General features: G+C 36.6%; 1 protein-coding gene across 1 annotated transcript in view; it reads right to left on the minus strand.

Annotated features, from left to right (window-relative positions):
• LOC150039010 (usherin-like) overlaps positions 1-17,354 on the minus strand; it is a gene marked incomplete at its 5' end in the record, with an annotated part of 572,498 nt that overhangs the window by 277,381 nt on the left and 277,763 nt on the right. Inside the window, 2 exons of the mRNA XM_090328110.1 lie at positions 627-789; positions 5,829-5,980. Of these exons, the coding sequence (XP_090184236.1) occupies positions 627-789; positions 5,829-5,980 (315 nt within the window). The remainder of the gene's footprint in view (positions 1-626; positions 790-5,828; positions 5,981-17,354) is intronic.

Here is a 17,354-nt window from a genome sequence, read left to right on the forward strand (position 1 = left end):
AACTGCATGCTCAGATCTCAGCCTCCTGAGTAGCTAAGATTACAGGTATGATCCACTGTGTTCGGCTAGATTGTTCTTTTTCTAACCTTATAGCACCTTTGAATATCGATTTAAACACAGAATTCTGAGCCGGGTGTTGGTGGCTCATGTCTGTTATCCCAGTTACTCAGGAGGCTGAGATCTAAGGATTATAGTTCCAAGCCAGCCAAGGTAGGAAAGTCTATGAGATTCTTTCCTCCAAAGAACCACCTACATACCAGAAGTGGGGTTGTGGCTGAAAGTGGCAGAGTGATATAGCCTGAAGCACAGAAGCTCAGGGATAGCGCCAAGGCCCTGAGTTCAAATCTCATGACCAAAATAACAAAATAAACCCAGAGTCTTCTAGAGTTTCTGATTCTGTGGGGTCTGAGCAGAGGGATGAGCTTTTCCAGCCGTTTCTCAGCTGAGAATATTTGGAATAGTTTTGGAGAATCACATCCTTGAGAACTGTGTCTGAGCTTACCAGCACAAGGTTAGTTTTAGGAGGGACGGGGAGGCATTAAAAGCTGTAGCTAAAAGGAAGACTTCAGCTGCAAAGAGACTATTTTCCAATGGCACTTAAAGTTGAAATCTTACATACAAATTACCTCGATCTGCGTAGAAAATCCCAGTGAACAGGACCGAGTACGTTAAGCGTCCATTAGGACGGACAGGTGCTTCCCACCTCACGCAGGGTTTCTGGGCTCTCTCTGTTTTGACAAATACAGTTACTATTCCTTCAGGGGGAGCTTCCAGAGTACAATTTTCCACCTGTGAGTAGGAAAAGATTCATTTTTGTTTGCAAATAAGATAAGTATATGCTTTGCTTTGAGCATATTTCTTCAAAGAAATTTCTCTCTGTGTCTTTTTATTTTTTTCCTGTGAAGTAAACTATTTTGACAGTAGCATCTTGTCTGAATACCTCATTTTGTCAGCAGGATCAAAGCAGGCCTCATGTTTTCTTCCCCCTGCTGTGAATGCTTAGAATTGGAGTTCCTGACCAAGGCAGTTGTTGGTGATTTGCAGATCAGCTCACACTGAGATTGCGCCTGTGGCTGCTAACAACCACGGATGATTTTTTAGAACTCCTGAAAAAAATAATTTCTATGGGATTGTGAAAGAGAGGACATGCATTCATCCTCCTTTGCTAAGTTCCTGGTGGGTGTGACAGAGTGAGTCCTGGCTTTGGTGGAAAAGCCACACCAAGCATCGTCACACAGTATGCACACACACACACACACACACACACACACACACACACACACACACACACACACACAATCTGTTCCCTAAGCTTTGTTACTATCAAGTATGCAAAGGTGGCATTGTGCTAACATTAAGAAATAAAGGCACCTGAATGATCCATCCCTAAGGGAGCATCACAAAAGTAGTAGATATGGTGTTAACCAGCTTCTGCAGAAATAGCAAAAGACACATTGCTTTTCGAGAAGAACTCTCTCAAATACAAAGCAATCCTGAGCTGCAGACTGGTCGGAAGAAGTCCAGTATTAAATAAGTAGAGATGGACTTGAAATCAAAGTAGAAAAGGGTTCAATTTTTTTAAACCGTCTTTACTTTTAGCTTCTTTAACTGACTTAAACCTGGTAAGTTAATTAATACAAACTCATAAGTATCACATACTTTTTAAGAATTAATTGTTTAAGAATTAATTAGATAATCTTGACCCTGTTCTTAAAGTATAGGCAGACTTGTGTCTCCTAAGAAGGGAATCAAACAGGAAACTCTGAAGTAGTCAAATAATGTCAGTTAGGAAGGCTTTAGTTGTGAAGGTGAATACATTTCTCCAATTATGAAAATAAATGTATAAATGACAGTGTTAATTTTTAATAAGTTTGAGGTCACAGTACATTTTATTTTTATTAGAGAAATGGCTATCTGGTTATTTAGATCTGTAAGCCTTACTCATTTTCTAAAAAAATCTAATAGTGCTATATAAGAAAGGATAAAAAGCGACATTAGAAATACATCAATTCATCACGTAAATATTTCATTATAATGCAGTTATATCTATGTGGCCAGCTTAAATTATTGGACAGCAATTACTTCCAAGTATAAAAAGTCTCAAAAGTTGAATAATTAAGGGCAATACAGATTAATTATAATATCTTCAAATATCTGGTTAATTCAAAATAAACATTTAAACATTTCATAAGTATATTAATAAGCACTCTAGCCTTTACGTTATAATTGGTGGCTTTGCTCTAGGCAGAAGTTGTTTGTTTGTGTGTGTGTTCATTTTGTTTCACCTTTTTATTTATGTCGTTTGTCTTAAGCCAGTCAGAAGGCAAAGGCATTTGGCACATCTCAACTGACTTAGTTGTCATAGGGAAACCCTTTTGCCACAGAAAAAGTATTTGAGATCAAATGTATAATAAACAGATGAAAGAAATTTAAAGATATCTTTATACTTGATAGAACTATTATGTATCAGAAATGCTTGTGCAATTATTTTTTAAATATTTCACACCAACTCTTTCAAAGTAAGAATTCCTTCTCTTCCTAAACAATGAGAAATCTGAGGCTTAGTAGAAAGTATGTTTCTTAAGAAGGTCTGCATAGCTTTGCCTATATTATTATTCTCATCTCTAGCATATATTGCCACTACAATTCATGTGTCTTAAAACTAACAACGTGGTTTTCTTTGTAAGAAATAAATGTGCAGGGTGAGTGTGTGTGTGTGTGTGTGTGTGTGTAAATGTGCGTGTCATCACCAAGAAATTAGGGCAGCTTTTTTAACCATATCGTATCAGAGTCAGTCTGCAACTTATCCTTAAGGTGGTCTCTGGGGACTCCATTTGAAGCCAGGCAGTCATAAAATCTCAGCCTTCACCTCCACTACCGCTGTTTAACCTGCTACATCAGAGAAGGGAAAGCAAACTGATGGTCCCGTGGGAAGCTCACTGGACTGTAAAAATACCAAGTTTAAACACTTTCTCACTAATATAATTGAAAGTGAGGGATGCATTTAAAAAGCTCCTTGCTACTGAATTCTGTATTTATTGCCCCCACTACCCCAGTTTCATTGATTTCCAATTAGTGAATTTAAGTTGACAAACCTTAAAATTAGATATCAATGCACTGAAAACTTGCTTCTTATGTTACAATTGCTTGAAAAGTCAAATATGTTTTGTGAATGGATAAAAACATCCAAAGAAATAATAGGGAGATCAGGTTATTCTGATTACCAAAACATGATGCCTTTGGTCTGTCTAAGGAACAAAACCTATTGAGCTAACATCACATTAAAATGGTAAGAATGTAGAATTATTAGTGTATTTTTATTTTAAAGTATTTTGCTTTACAAATTTGTCCAGCTTTTTTTCCCCCTTTGCTCACTAATGAGAAATAGGCTTGACCTAATATTGAACTGCAATCTTCAGATCGCAGCCTCTTGAGTAGTTAGGATTATAGATGTGACTCACAGTACTGAGCTTACATTTATTTTATTTATTTATTTATTTATTTTTGTCTTCATAGCCCTGGGGTTTGAACTGAGGGAGTAAGCTTGCTTAGCTTGCCTGCTTGGCTGATTCCTTATCATATCAGCAACTTGCCAATTCTAAGGGTGCCATTGTAGGAAATGCTGACTATTGTGTCTCTGCATGTACAGGAAATAATGATATTCAACATATGGAAGATGACAAATAAGCAAGCTTCTATTTCTAAAGGCAAAAATTATTATCAAGGAATGTTCTTAAGTTAGGCTCTTCCAAAAATTTAATCTTTATTTCTGCCAGAAAACAATTTATGAAGTGATACATATTTTTTGGTATCAATGAACTGTGGCTTTTAAAAATATTGTGTCATTCAGCTTAAGCAATATAATATTTGGCTGGATCCTTTTGAATATCACATTAGAGTTTAATTTCAGGAAATTCTGGTTCTGAAGATTGCATCATAGATTTCTTAAATTAATCAAGGTACATTAAAAGAATACCAACAAAAACAATGGAATCAGTAACATCCTTTGTGATTATGGTAAATGTGAAGGATTACTTAAAATACCCAGTTATACAATACTGTAAGGGCATAAACCATATAGTAATTAGCATAAAAATATTTCCAGAGCCTACTGAAGACCATGGGTTTTAACTTCTTGGCAGTGTGTAGCTGACTTGTTCTAAATGAAGACATTGTTTTCCAATCCTAGTGATTAGAGTTGGATCACTGGTTGAGGAAACATGTTTGCATACTGTGTTCAGTATAAAGAAAAGTACCACAGGGAGAGAAATCATTGTGCTGTACATCAGGATCAAGTGTAGAATGGATGAGGCATAGACCAGTAAGTTTTACAGGTCAATTCTGTTTTCCCCTTTCTCCATCAGAACACTGTGGCATTTGATTTCTTAAGGATAATGTTGCTGGCTATCTGTACAGGACACAGATCAATAACTGTGTCCCCCAGGGTTTAAAGTTGTCAGGACATGGGAGCTGATGTGGGATCAAGTGTGTCACCAGAGCTACAATTTGCAGTTGAATTTTTTTTAAGTGTTAGTTTCCAAGCACACAGGAAGTATTTTTTTGTTCCTGTCTTGTTATTCTTTTTTTGAATGGAGAAGAAAGAAAAGTTGGCCTGATGCCATTGCTGCTTTTAAGGGTAGGGATCCATCCATTGGGTGGGCTATAAAATGCGAATGGCAATAAAGATGAAGTTGAGCTCTACCACAGTTAATGGTAGCTGCTTGGAAGGCAACCAACCTCTGAAACAAAATGAGATGTGTGACCAGGAATACAGAAGCAAGAATTAAGCTCAAGAGCTGCTTTTATTTTTTTAAGGTAATATTTGTATAATACAGTCTTCGATGGAGATAGAGTGCATTAAAATGATAGGGAATTAGAAAACATTGCCAAAAATATCTAAAATGAATGAATTTCCTCCTCAATGAAAACTCAATCTAATTAATCAAGAAAAATGCATGAGAGTATATGTTTTGAAATTAAGGAACCTTGTGCTAGCCCATGTTAATTATGTATCACTATCTGCTGAATTTTAAACATTTAGGAATTCAGGAGTTATTTTTTCCAGCTTTTTAAGTACTAAGAATTCATATCTTGCTTGTGAAATATATGTTCTAGATGCTGTTATTAATGTAATTTTAAATAGTCTTCTTATGAAATCACATCACATTTATATGACAAAATATTTTTAGTCCAAGACTTACAAAGTAAAGTTAATATCTTAAGATACTAGCCTACTCTTTGGGAATCAATGTCACTATATAGCTGCAGTTATAGAATTTTAGTTTTCACTTTTTAAGGTGTGAGGTTCCTGAGGCTAAACTTCAGGGCCTGGTTTCTTTCTCCTCTCATTTTTTCCTCAGTAGGCTGTGTTTCTACCACTTGAGCTACAACTCTATTTCTGATGTTTTGCTGGCATATCAGAGATAAGAGTTTCACAGACTTGTCTGAGTAGGGATGGTTTGAACTGGATTCCTCAGATACCAGACTTCTTAGCAGCCAGGATTACAGACATAAACTACCAGCACCTGGCTCAATTTTCACATGTTAGTCATGAAATTACTCAATGATTGAACCATGGATTAGGAAATAAATCATCCCACCTTACATATGTATCATGGAATAAGGCAAACTTTATGGTTTGTTATAGCAGCCAACTTACTATTCTTTCAGGAAAATCTGGGAGACCTTGAAATTTATGGTGAATATAAAATCTTAGTCATTTGTAAATGATATTTATCAAAAAAAATCTCCCGACATGCTTGAAAGTCTGGCTATACAGTATGAGTCACTGAGATCTCATCCTAGATAATGTAAATGTATATACTCACCAGTGGGCCCAGAGCACAACCCCTTGCTGTGCATGCCAGGACTTGAAAGGAGTGTAAGCTTCCTGGAGCAAATCCATTGGCGTGACAATTGAGGTCTGACGAATTGTGAATTAACACACCATCCAGATATAACCCATAACTTGTGATAACACCTGAGAAGATACAATTGGCTTTGAGTGTGGTCATGAGAAAATAGTGAAGGTTCTCAGTGGGAGGGGGGATATCTACTTCACCAGTTAATGAAACACAATATCCTGGGTTGATACTCTTAGCTCATTTCCAAGGATACAAAAAGCTTCTTCTACTCTTCCTTCTCTTTTTTTCCCCTCCTCTTATTGCCATTTCCTGAGCTAGAACTCAGGAACCTCTTACTCTTATGTTCTTGTTCAGCTCGCTTGCTCCCAGCTAGCACTGTACAAATTGAGCCATGCTCTTAGTGCAGCTTTTTGCTAGCTATTTCGGAGATGGAGTCTCATGAGAGCTTTTCATGGATTGGCTTTGAACTGTAATCCTCTAGATCTCAGTAGTAATTAGGCTAACAGGTGTGAGTCACCAGCACCTGGCTCAACTTTTACATTTAAACAGCAAAAATGTTAAGCAAATCAATGCATAGAGAGAAATGAAACCCAGTAGTTTGAGAAGTTGAATCTTTCTATTGTGTCACATATTGTGCTATCATTATTGTGCCACATCCAAATTGACTAACCAGAGGACATTTATAACTTTTATTACTTCCTAAAATGTTCTTCATAGAAGTGCTGTACAAGTAACAACTTTATTTGTTATTGCTTATACTGTACATTACTTATGATTGGGAACTGCTCTGAACACCTGACCTATACTGACTCTTCCCACTCCTTGCAACCCACCTGCACTATATTATTATCATCTACTTGCAGACACAGAATCTAAGGCATAGAGTTTAGGTAGGTCGTTCAAGTTCTCATATCAGGATTCAGAGTTAGGTAGTTAGAATTTAAAGCCTTTGCATTCATCAACAACAATAAATCAAATGAATTGTGCAAACTACATTCATTGATGGACTTGACAAATAATGACTTGCAAGTTTAAATGATTACCTAAGAAGTATTTCAGAGGTAAAGTCATGTGCATTTTCATAACACATAACATCCTGACATGGCTACAGCCTATAATTATTTCACTTACTCAATCAGAAACAGCCATGAAAAGGACATTGAGGGCTAGAATAAACAAGGGTGTCTGTATTTACAGAGCCCCAAGTTGATTGAATATTATACTGTGGGAGACAAAACTGTGAGTTCATGCTGAATGAGAAGTAAAGTTATTCTGACAATAGCTTCCCTAAGTATGTTTCTGAGGAATTATCTTAAAAGTTCCTTTATTAGATAGTTTTTCACAGGACAGTAATTGGTTGCCTTTTCCAGCACAGAACCTATCTACATCAAAGTGTTTACCTATTTATCACATTATTATTATCATCATTCCCTGTTTAACTGCCTGGCTTCTCTAAGTAAATCACAACTCTTCCTTATTTCTAGAGCTTAGAATGATACCTAGAAACACTACTAGTAGGCTCACTATAAATGCAGATGGAATGAGGTCCAGGAGTTTGGCCTAGTGGTTAAAGTGCTTGCCTAGCATGCATGAAGACCCGGGTTCAATTCCACGGTACCACATATAGAAAAAAGCTGGAAGTGGTGCTGAGGCTCAAGTGGTAGAGCTCTAGCCTTGAGAAAGTCCAAGGACAGTGCTCAGGCCCTGAGCTCAAGCCCAGGACTGGCAAAAAAAAATGCAGATGGAATGAATAAAGTAAGTAATATACAGCATAGTAAAAATACCAGCATTTAACATAGAGTGATAACCTCCAGTTATGGAAATAAAGTGATAATTCCATACGTGAAAAGATAGCCACTGACACACTATGAAAGAATAGTTCACAGATGGAGAAACTTCACACTGAGACTCTAGCAAAGTCAAGGTCATCAAGCAAGTCCTTGCCTGTCACTTTTATGGACACAAAATTTGGTTTTATAAATATTCTGGCAGTAGATTCATCCTTCATTCATCATCAATTCATGGGTAGCATGGCTCATGGAACCACAAAACCAATAACTCCTTCCCTAAGTATCTGTCTCTCCTGAGAAGGAAGTCCACACCTCTGATCCTGCTCACCGTGGTCTTCAAGTGCCATAAACTGTAAAGCTACACAGTATTGCATGTATTGTCATATGAACATTCCTTTGGATGAAGAAATCCGCAAGCGACAAAGAAAGTAGGGCAGTTAGCTAGCATCTATGGAAATTATTACTCAGCCCAAGTTGCTGGGGTTGCATGCATGAACCATGCTTTCTATATGTTAATACTTTTAGTAGAGGCTGTTTTGACTCATTTTTTAAAATCCTTGATGGTAATTTTTCATGGTTTATCTTTCTAGGTCCACTTTCTTGATTTCTTCATTTAGAAAGGAAGTCTCTGTTTTACTATAACACACGGTTTATGACACACTCAAGTAAAGTGATTGCCGGTATCTGCTCTTTATTTCTAACACGCTCAACTTTGGCAACTCTAACGTAGGCTCTGATTGCCAAAGGCACAAAGGAGTTAAAATGAGGAAATGAAAGATACACAATGAATAATCACATAATGCATAGAAAATTTTCAGGAAGGAAAAAATAGATATCATCACCGTAAGAAGAATGACAAAGAGTGATTATGTGCCAGGTACCCTGCAAAAACAATCATTTAATCCTCACTGAAGCAATCTCATGTGCAAATAAAGTGTTGCAGAAGCTCTTAAAGCAATGGTAAGACCCTTAAAATGCTATCTACTTGACCTGCTTTTCAACAGCAACAGAAGGAACCCAAATCAATATTTCCTTTTTCTTCCATAATTGGAGAACAGAGAATTTCTTTTGTGTGAGGATTATGTGCGTAATATCTTGCTTATCTGACATAATTGGGAAATGAGATATGCTTCAGAAGTTAATTTTTGGTGATATCTACATCTCATCCTGTATGTAGTAACTTTAAAAAATCTTAGCCATTTTCAAAGGCATTTTTTCTAATAAACACTTTATATACTTATTAGTCTTTTCTCACAGGTTATAATGAATACAGTGAATCATTCTGTGATGATTTAAACTGTGATTATGGCATCAAAGTCAATATTCTCTAATTTAGCACTGCCTGGAGGAGAGAGAAGACTTAGGGTATTTACTCAGCTTAATTAATTAATTAATTAATTAACGTCAATCATGGGGAGTTATTCCTGAGCATTGTCCCTGAACTCTTTTGCTCAAGTTAGTGCTCTACCACCTTGAGCCATAACACCACTTCTGGTTTTCTGATGGTTAATTGGAAATAAGAGACTCACAGACTTTCATGCCCAGGCTGGCTTTGAACAGTGATCCTCAGATCTCAGTAGTTAGGATTATAGGCATGAGCTACCAGTACCTAGCCACTTAGCTTCATTTTAACTTGATGCTCTACTGCATCAACTCTTGTGTCTATTTTTTGTGTTCTTTGCTACTCTCAGGGACAGTGTCTCCAAAGTTAGCACTTTTTAAAAATTACCTATACTTTCTTTCCCACCTGACTCTCTCAAGCCAATTGTAACAATCAGTTTTGAGACATTAAGCAAGCATGACATCTGGAGCCACAGGTATGGAAAGAACAGACAGTTACTGAGAGAGTTGAGAATAAGATGAGCACTGGGCAAATGAGCTGACAATGAAATTAAGTGGCAATTTTGACAGTTAATTCACTTGCTCAAAAATTTCTGAGTATCAGATGCATGTGAATTGAAAGGTAGGCGAGACCAAAGTCTAATGTGAGTGAATACACATGCCATAGAGTTCCTTGGCATTCGGTCGATTCACAATATTTAGAAAAACTGAATGACTCATAAAACTAATACATATTGGATAATTCTGCTCTTTAACTAATGGATGACACTTTCCCTTGTTCTCACCAAAGTCCCCTAGATCTCATATTCCAAACTGATCATCTCTTTTCATTTCCATAGTCGCCTATGCTAAAAATCATCTCACAGCTGACATTAGCTTCGAAAGTATTTTGAAATGTCACGCTCTTGTACAACTTATTCTGGATCTATAACAAAATTCCTATTTGACCAAGAAACCATCACTGATAACTTGATACTCATATTTCTGATACTTTTTCCAAGTACCAGAAATAAGACATTAGTACCCATCTCACACTGAAGAAGCTAAGTTTGTGTAAACCTGTTCCAAGGAAGGAAATGGCTCATAGTATTGCCCATGGTGGTTTTTGTCTTTTGTTCCAGGTCTTACTAGACAAAGGCTGAAAATTAAGGCAAAATGGAATACCATTGTAGTTTAATAAGCCCCCTCCCCCAAAAAAGCTCTGACCAGAAAAGAAACCCTGAGACAGCATGGATGTTTCATCTGGCATAGTTTGTATTTTAATCATAAAAATCCTCAGTGAAAGGGACACTACAGGCAACCTCATGGAAGCTTGTAGGCCAAGGGGCCATTGGAAACAATCATGCTACTTCCGAACAAGAAATGCAGGTAGATTTCATAGTAATTTTTATTATATATAAATAACATTCAGCCCCAAAATAAAGGTTTTGAAAAGTAGTAAGTCAAAAACATCTAATAATCCAGATAATCAAAACTAGTGAATCATATAGCAGACATTTTAAACCATATCCTGAGAGGATACTGCCTTCCTTAATGGGAATAGAAGGAATACCTATGAAGAGCTTGAGAGAATATTATAGGCGAAACTTTTGAAAGTCTGTGTATTTTCAAAATTATAGGACACAAAACAATTTAAAGTTATTTAAAAATGTACCAATTTCTGGGCCGAAAGTGTAGCCTGGTGATAGAGTGCTTGCATAGCATGCATGAAGCCCTGGAGTCGATTCCTCAGTACCACAGAAAAAGCCGGAAGTGGTGATATGGCTCAAATGGTAGAGCACTAGCCTTGAGAAAGCCCAAGGACAGTGCCCAGGCCCCGAGTTCAAGCCACTGGACTGGCAAGAAAAATGTACCAAGTTTTTATGTCATGTCCTAGATTAGGGCACATGTTTTATACGGTTCGTTTCTTTTAACATTGGCAAATTGAAGAAAGATGAATTATTTTTGCAATGTTAAAATAAGACATTACCAGACAGTCATTCAGGAACAAAGCCTGACACTTTCACTGTACCGTTGTCCTATTCTTTTTATCTTTTTGCCTTAGTAATCTCTTAAAAGATTCGCAAGTGACACTGGAATGAAGACCCAATGAATACACTGTGGCCCTGACAGAAATTGAGATGGTCTTAATGAGAAGAGTAATGCATTTATTTGTTATGTAAGTAGAAAGTTGCAGAATCATGTATTTGAAACTGAGACATTCAGCATATAGAATATTATACTTCATAGCTTTCTGGTTACCTATTTTTCCTCCTGTCCTGGAAGGCACAAGGCAGTGTGAAGAAAAACAGAGTGGACTCCGTAAAGGCCAAAGATAAATATTTAGTAAAAATACTATTGTATTAATTTTATTGTATTGCACCATAGTGTGTTTTTGTGTTTCTTTTTTCCTTTCATAATCTTTTGCTCTAATAATCAGTAAGATAGCTAGAGGGGGGAAAAAGAACTTATCATCTTCTGTAATAAAAGGGAACCAGGTGACTGAATCCAACACTACACATTCAATGAATAATCTGCAAAATGGATACTTAATTCTCACCGGCTGCCTCATGCAAGCAGTTTCAAGTTTATCACCTAGTTCTGTAATGATGGAAATTTTAAGGTGTTTAATTTTCACAGAGAAGCAGGATCATAATTGTCCACAGAGTACATCCTTGTGTCTCTTCATCATATATGTCAAATTGTACTTTCTAAGATGCTCGATAGGGTTGTCATATATAACCAAGACAATCCAATGCAAGTACAATACACTGTTAATTCAATACAGGGTATCTCTATTTACCTGGAAGAATTCTGTTTACTGTAAGAATTAAACAACGATGCTTTAGTGTGGCATAAAAAGAACATGCATAGTGAATACAGATGCTCCAAACATATTTGCTCTTTTCCTCCTAGGGCCACATGGCAATATTAATTCTAACCAAAGGCTCTCCTCAAGGTCCAGGTGACAATGGAAAGTGGCAGATCTCTCCCTCTGTGACTACTTGATCCTTCAATTAAAAAGGAAAAGAGAGAAGAGGTCTCACGCCTTCTTATTGTTATGTTCTCCTAAAAACGGAATCATCTGACTTAAAATAAAAGACTGTTTGGGAAATTCTGCCTGCCACACTGATTGGAGGTGTTTCATAAAAGTTATCTGAATGTTCCAAACTGTCAAGCAGTTTTCCTAAGTGGTTCACCAAATTCTATAGTCCATTTCACCTATTCCAACAGTCTTGCTGGAAAGAAAACAGAGTCCTATTATGACTGCTTTAAAAAAAGAAGTTATTTCAAATTAGAAAATAAGGAAACAAAACAAAAGCCACTCCAGTTATTTCTTTAAGGCTAGAAAGAAAGTATAACAGACTTTTGAATATTGTTACTGAGAATTAGATATTTAACAATTAAAAGTAATCTAAAAAATCTGAATTCGTTGGGGGGGGAGGGAAATGGGTACCAAGACATGTGAAAGGGTATCAATGTATGTGAATTAATGCACCTTCTATCTGGCAAATATCATGTAACCCTTTTACTAATTACAATAAAAAACAAAAAAGGAAAAAAAATCTGAATTCGTTTGCTTTGCACATGACTACATGGAATCTTATATTAAAAGCAATCTGTAAAAATTACTGGTAGAGTAATACAACAAATATAGCAATGAATTTTAGTAACTTGTGGTTTGTTTTATGTTCCTTCCTAGTTAACTGGCTGTCTTGACTTTGAAAAATTAAAGCTCTTAATTCTTAGGAATCTGAGTTTTCACATCTGAATCCTGGGATAGTGTGTTTTTGTAGATTAATTTGGAGAATTAAAAGCCATAGCAAATATTATTAGTAATATTATTATTACTAATAATATTACTAGTCTTAGCAGAAAATCAAATAGTTCTTTCTTTTTTTTTTTTTTGCCAGTCCTGGGCTTGAGCTCAGGGGCTGAGCACTGTTCTTGGACTTTCTCAAGGCTAGAGCTCTACCACTTGAGCCTCAGCACCACTTCCGGCTTTTTTTTGTATGTATGTGGTACCAAGGAATCGAACCCGGGTCTTCGTGCATGCTAGGCAAGCACTTTAACCACTAGGCCAAACTCCCGGCCCTCAAATAGTTCTTTCTACTCATGATGGAATACTTAATTAGCCTTCATCCCTGTACCTTCATTTATATACATAACAAAACTTTATTTCTATAATATTGTATCTTTATGAAATGAGTACCTATAAGGAATCCATAGGTAACTGCTTATACCCAAAGATGAAATACTATATACATTCAAAACACAAAACTAAAAATGCTTCTAATAATGCTCTCTTGTCTCTAAAGGTTTTTGTGAACAATCATGCATTCAAACATTTTTCTGTGGTTACCAATGTGATCACCACTGACCTGACATATACCTATATTTAAATTCTCACAAAGTAAAGCCAATGAAATGGCTGAATTATTTCTAAAGGAAACATGCTATCAATAGCTAAAGCTTTGTATAACATCAGGATACTTTTGTATGTTGCTCAAAAATTCTTCATTTTCACCTGTTCAATGTGTATCAAGTTCTCATCTTCTCATTCTTTTTCTGTGTTTGTGAGTGTGTGTGTGTGTGTGTGTGTGTGTGTGTGTGTGTGTAGTAGCTGGGGTTTGAGCTCAGCGTTTGTGCTCTTGCTACTATGGCAGGAAATTTGCAGGTTAAATGGGACGGAGCTTCCTTGCCTTTTCTTGGTATCACTTGACTGGCTTCAAACTATGATCCAATGATTTCAGTCCCTAGTAGCTAGGATTATAGACATGAGTCAATGATACCCAGTGGTATGCCCATTTTGACATTAACAAATCCTGATTGCAGCAGTAACATATCCTCTCACACTGAGAGGCATTTAAAATAGATAAATATCTATGTACTGTCTCACTTTTGAACAGCTGTATGGGTATGTAGCTCAGGGGTAAAGCACTTGCCTGGCATATATGAAGCTGTGGGTTTAGTCTGTAGTACTACAAAATAAAGAAGTGAATAAATCTAGAATAACTATAGATTGCTAGGCTCGTGAAATATTAAGATTGATAAGTAGGCCATATATGTTCAGGAGGCCACGGTAGAGATTTTCCTTCCCACAGTCTTTGAAATCATTCCATTTTTATAACCTAATGAAATATATTTATTGTAGAATTGTGTATGCACATGTCTATCATAGCTATATAATTACCATTTTATTATTTCTCGTATCCCAACACTCGCTGTATAATACTGTCATATTAAACTTTGCCACAGGTTGGGATGAGGTCAGATGACTGGCATGGGGAAGTTCTGCCCTTATGTGATCCACAGACGGACATGAGAACTAGGCAAAGCAGATCTACTGAGGCAAAAGAAAATCGAGCAGCCAGCAACCGATACAACTATTATCTTCTCAATTTTACTGTTTAAAAAGTATATCTAACTTAGTCTACAATCCCACTTCTGTGGTGTCACAGGGTTATGCTAGATAGTGAGGAATCATTTTGGCATTGTTAGACAGCTATACTTTTTAATAAGGTAGCTTTCAAGGGGGAGGGGCAAAAAACCCCAGCATATTTCAAAATTCAAAGGCCTAAGCTTCTCAAAAGCTTGTGCAGATTTGGAAGCTAGCAAAAGACTGTCTCATTGGACAAGCTGTACAATCCAGGTAGCACATTCATGACACAACAACCCCTGGGGCTATACGAGAGATTTTGGTAGCTACTGGCATTGCAAAGTCAGTATCAAAGTCTGGCAGAATACTGGCATTGGACCTAAAAGTAGCTCCCCACAGAGGTTTTTAAATCCTGGCTGAAATCACAGCTTATCAATATCACTTTTGCCACAAGGAATTCTGGCCTCCTAGGGCTCTCTCTCTGACAGAAGTGGAATGTCACACCATCATTTTGCAAGTACATGAAGCAAGGGACAAAACCTGAGCAAAACGTGTTGGAAGGCAAGATAAGCCTTAGGTTTGAATCAAGTGATAAAGATTCAGTGCTTAAAAACTGTCCTAAGCCAGGACGTGAGTTTGGCCTAGAGGTAGAGTGCTTGCCTAGCATGCACAAAGACCTGGTTTGATACCACATGTACAGAAAAGCTGGAAGTGGTGCTGTTGCTCCAGTGGTAGAGCACTAGCCTTGAAAAAAGCTCAAGGACAGTGCTCAGCCCCAGGACTGGCAGCAAGGAAGAAAAAACTGTTCTAAGCAACCCAAGGCAATGACCAACAAGTAGTTGTTATTTGTATTGTCAGACTACAGGAACTACAAGCTGAGGTTTCACTCAGGGGGAAAAAATGAGTGTTTTGAAAGGGGACCACAGTCTGCTCCATTATCACAGATGGGTGTATTATAGTAAATGAGAAACCTACTATATACTATATTTTATACATATATCTTTATGTGACTGTTACCTAGTAAATATTTGTTTTGAAGTGACACAGTTCTTGGTCTTTGTTTCTGATTTGAAAGCTTATAGAATTTAATTATATTTTCTTTTTATTTTGGTAAATAAATAAATATATATATATATATATTGCTATCTTTGATTGTGTGTGTGTGTGTGTGTGTGTGTGTGTGTGTGTGTGTGTGTCCATCCATAAACTTAGAGCCTGGGCACCATCCCTGAGTTTCTTTTGCTCAGGGCTATTGCTCTATCACCAGAGCCCCAGCTCCATTTCTGCCTTTTAAGTATTTTATTGGAGATTAGAGTTCTGCTTATACTGGCACTGATCATGGAATTGTGAACCTCAGATCTCAGCCTCATGAGTTGCTAGGATTATAGGTAGGACTGCGCTACCAGCACCTGGCAATCATACTCAATTTTCTTTTTTTATTTTGGTCAGTCATGGGGCTTGAACTCAGATTCTAGGGCCTCTCCCTGAACTCCTTTGCCCAAGGCTAGGTTGGCTTTGAACTATGATCCTCAGTTCTCAGACTCCTGAATAGTTAGGATTATAAGCCACCAGTCCCCGGCTGAATCATACTCACTTTTAAGTGTTCCAGGTAGTAGTGTAATCTATACATGCACTTGGTTCAACGGATCTATAGAACTTCTTCATCCTGGGAAGGTAAATCTTTGTACCAAGTATGGAGCAACTCTTAGTTTCAATTTCCATCCAGCCTGTGGAAACTGCAGATTTCCTTCCTGTCTACATGGGTTTGACTATTGAAGATACCTCACACCAATGGAATCATGAATTATTTGTGGGTTTGTGACTGCTTTATTTCCTTGAGATGTTCTCAACTTTTGTCTATGGCATTGTATATGATAGGACGTACTCTTTTCTAATTAGGGTGAAATAATATTCCATTTTAATTAGCTATTATTTGCCCCATAATCATTCATCTGTCACCTCTTGGATTTCATGAAGAAGGCTTCAATGAACATGAATGTACAAATACCTTAAGGCATTGTTTATACTGTTTTTGGATATATTCTGAGAATTGATATTGCTGGATCATACCCCACTCAACTCTATTTTAATTTTTTTCTTTTCCATTTCCCATACTATTTTCCAAAGTAGTGACAGCATTAAACTTTCTTTCTTATAGATCATATATCCTATGTTTTCTTTGAGTTCCCCATCCCCCAACTATCTCTATAGTCTGATTTTTGTAAAATATTAATTGATAACACCTTCACTGTTCAACTATTGCAGATCTAGAGCTGTTCATGATACTGCTGGTATATAATTTAAAAGGAACACATGAAAATAATATAGGAAATATTCTCTAGGCATCTGAAACCTCTTCTTTCCCAAGGATCAATCATTCCAGCACAGATAAAGTAGAGGAGGACGAGGAATGAAAAATGTAGGCTTTTATCTACCATGTTCAGCACCAAGGCCATAACATACAGAAGATTCACTCAGCAACTTAGGTTAAAGGTTATCATTGAGTTTGATCATTTCAATTAGAATCAATTATTTTTAAAAATCAACAAAACAAAAAAGGTTTGTTTTTTAAGTCATTGTGACAAAAGACTATGAACACATCTACAACAGAACTTTTAAAAATACTTTGCACATATTGTCACACTTAATGAATAAAATTAATCATAGTTTCATAGAAAATGGGTTTAGTTATTCTCAATGCATGTTTTTCTTCATGATCATAAAGTCCTAATGAAGAAGTTCCATGTAGGCACTTAACTGGCTCACTGACCAGCAGAGTTAAATTTTTTTCTAAAACATTATTCACAAAGACATATTAAATAAACTAAATATCAGCTACCAACAACAGGTACAATATTTTCTGAGACTGTGTAAAAGGAAAAAATGAACAATTCATGACCATTATCATGAATATCTAAACCTATTTAATTCCACATGAGTATCTTTCAGTTGTACATTAAGTCATAAACAAATGTTGCAGAATGACTTTTAAAAATGGTA

The sequence above is a fragment of the Megascapheus bottae genome, unplaced genomic scaffold (assembly GCF_031878675.1).
Source record: "Megascapheus bottae isolate mThoBot1 unplaced genomic scaffold, mThoBot2.hap1 H_1, whole genome shotgun sequence".
In the NCBI taxonomy this organism is placed as follows: domain Eukaryota; kingdom Metazoa; phylum Chordata; class Mammalia; order Rodentia; family Geomyidae; genus Megascapheus; species Megascapheus bottae.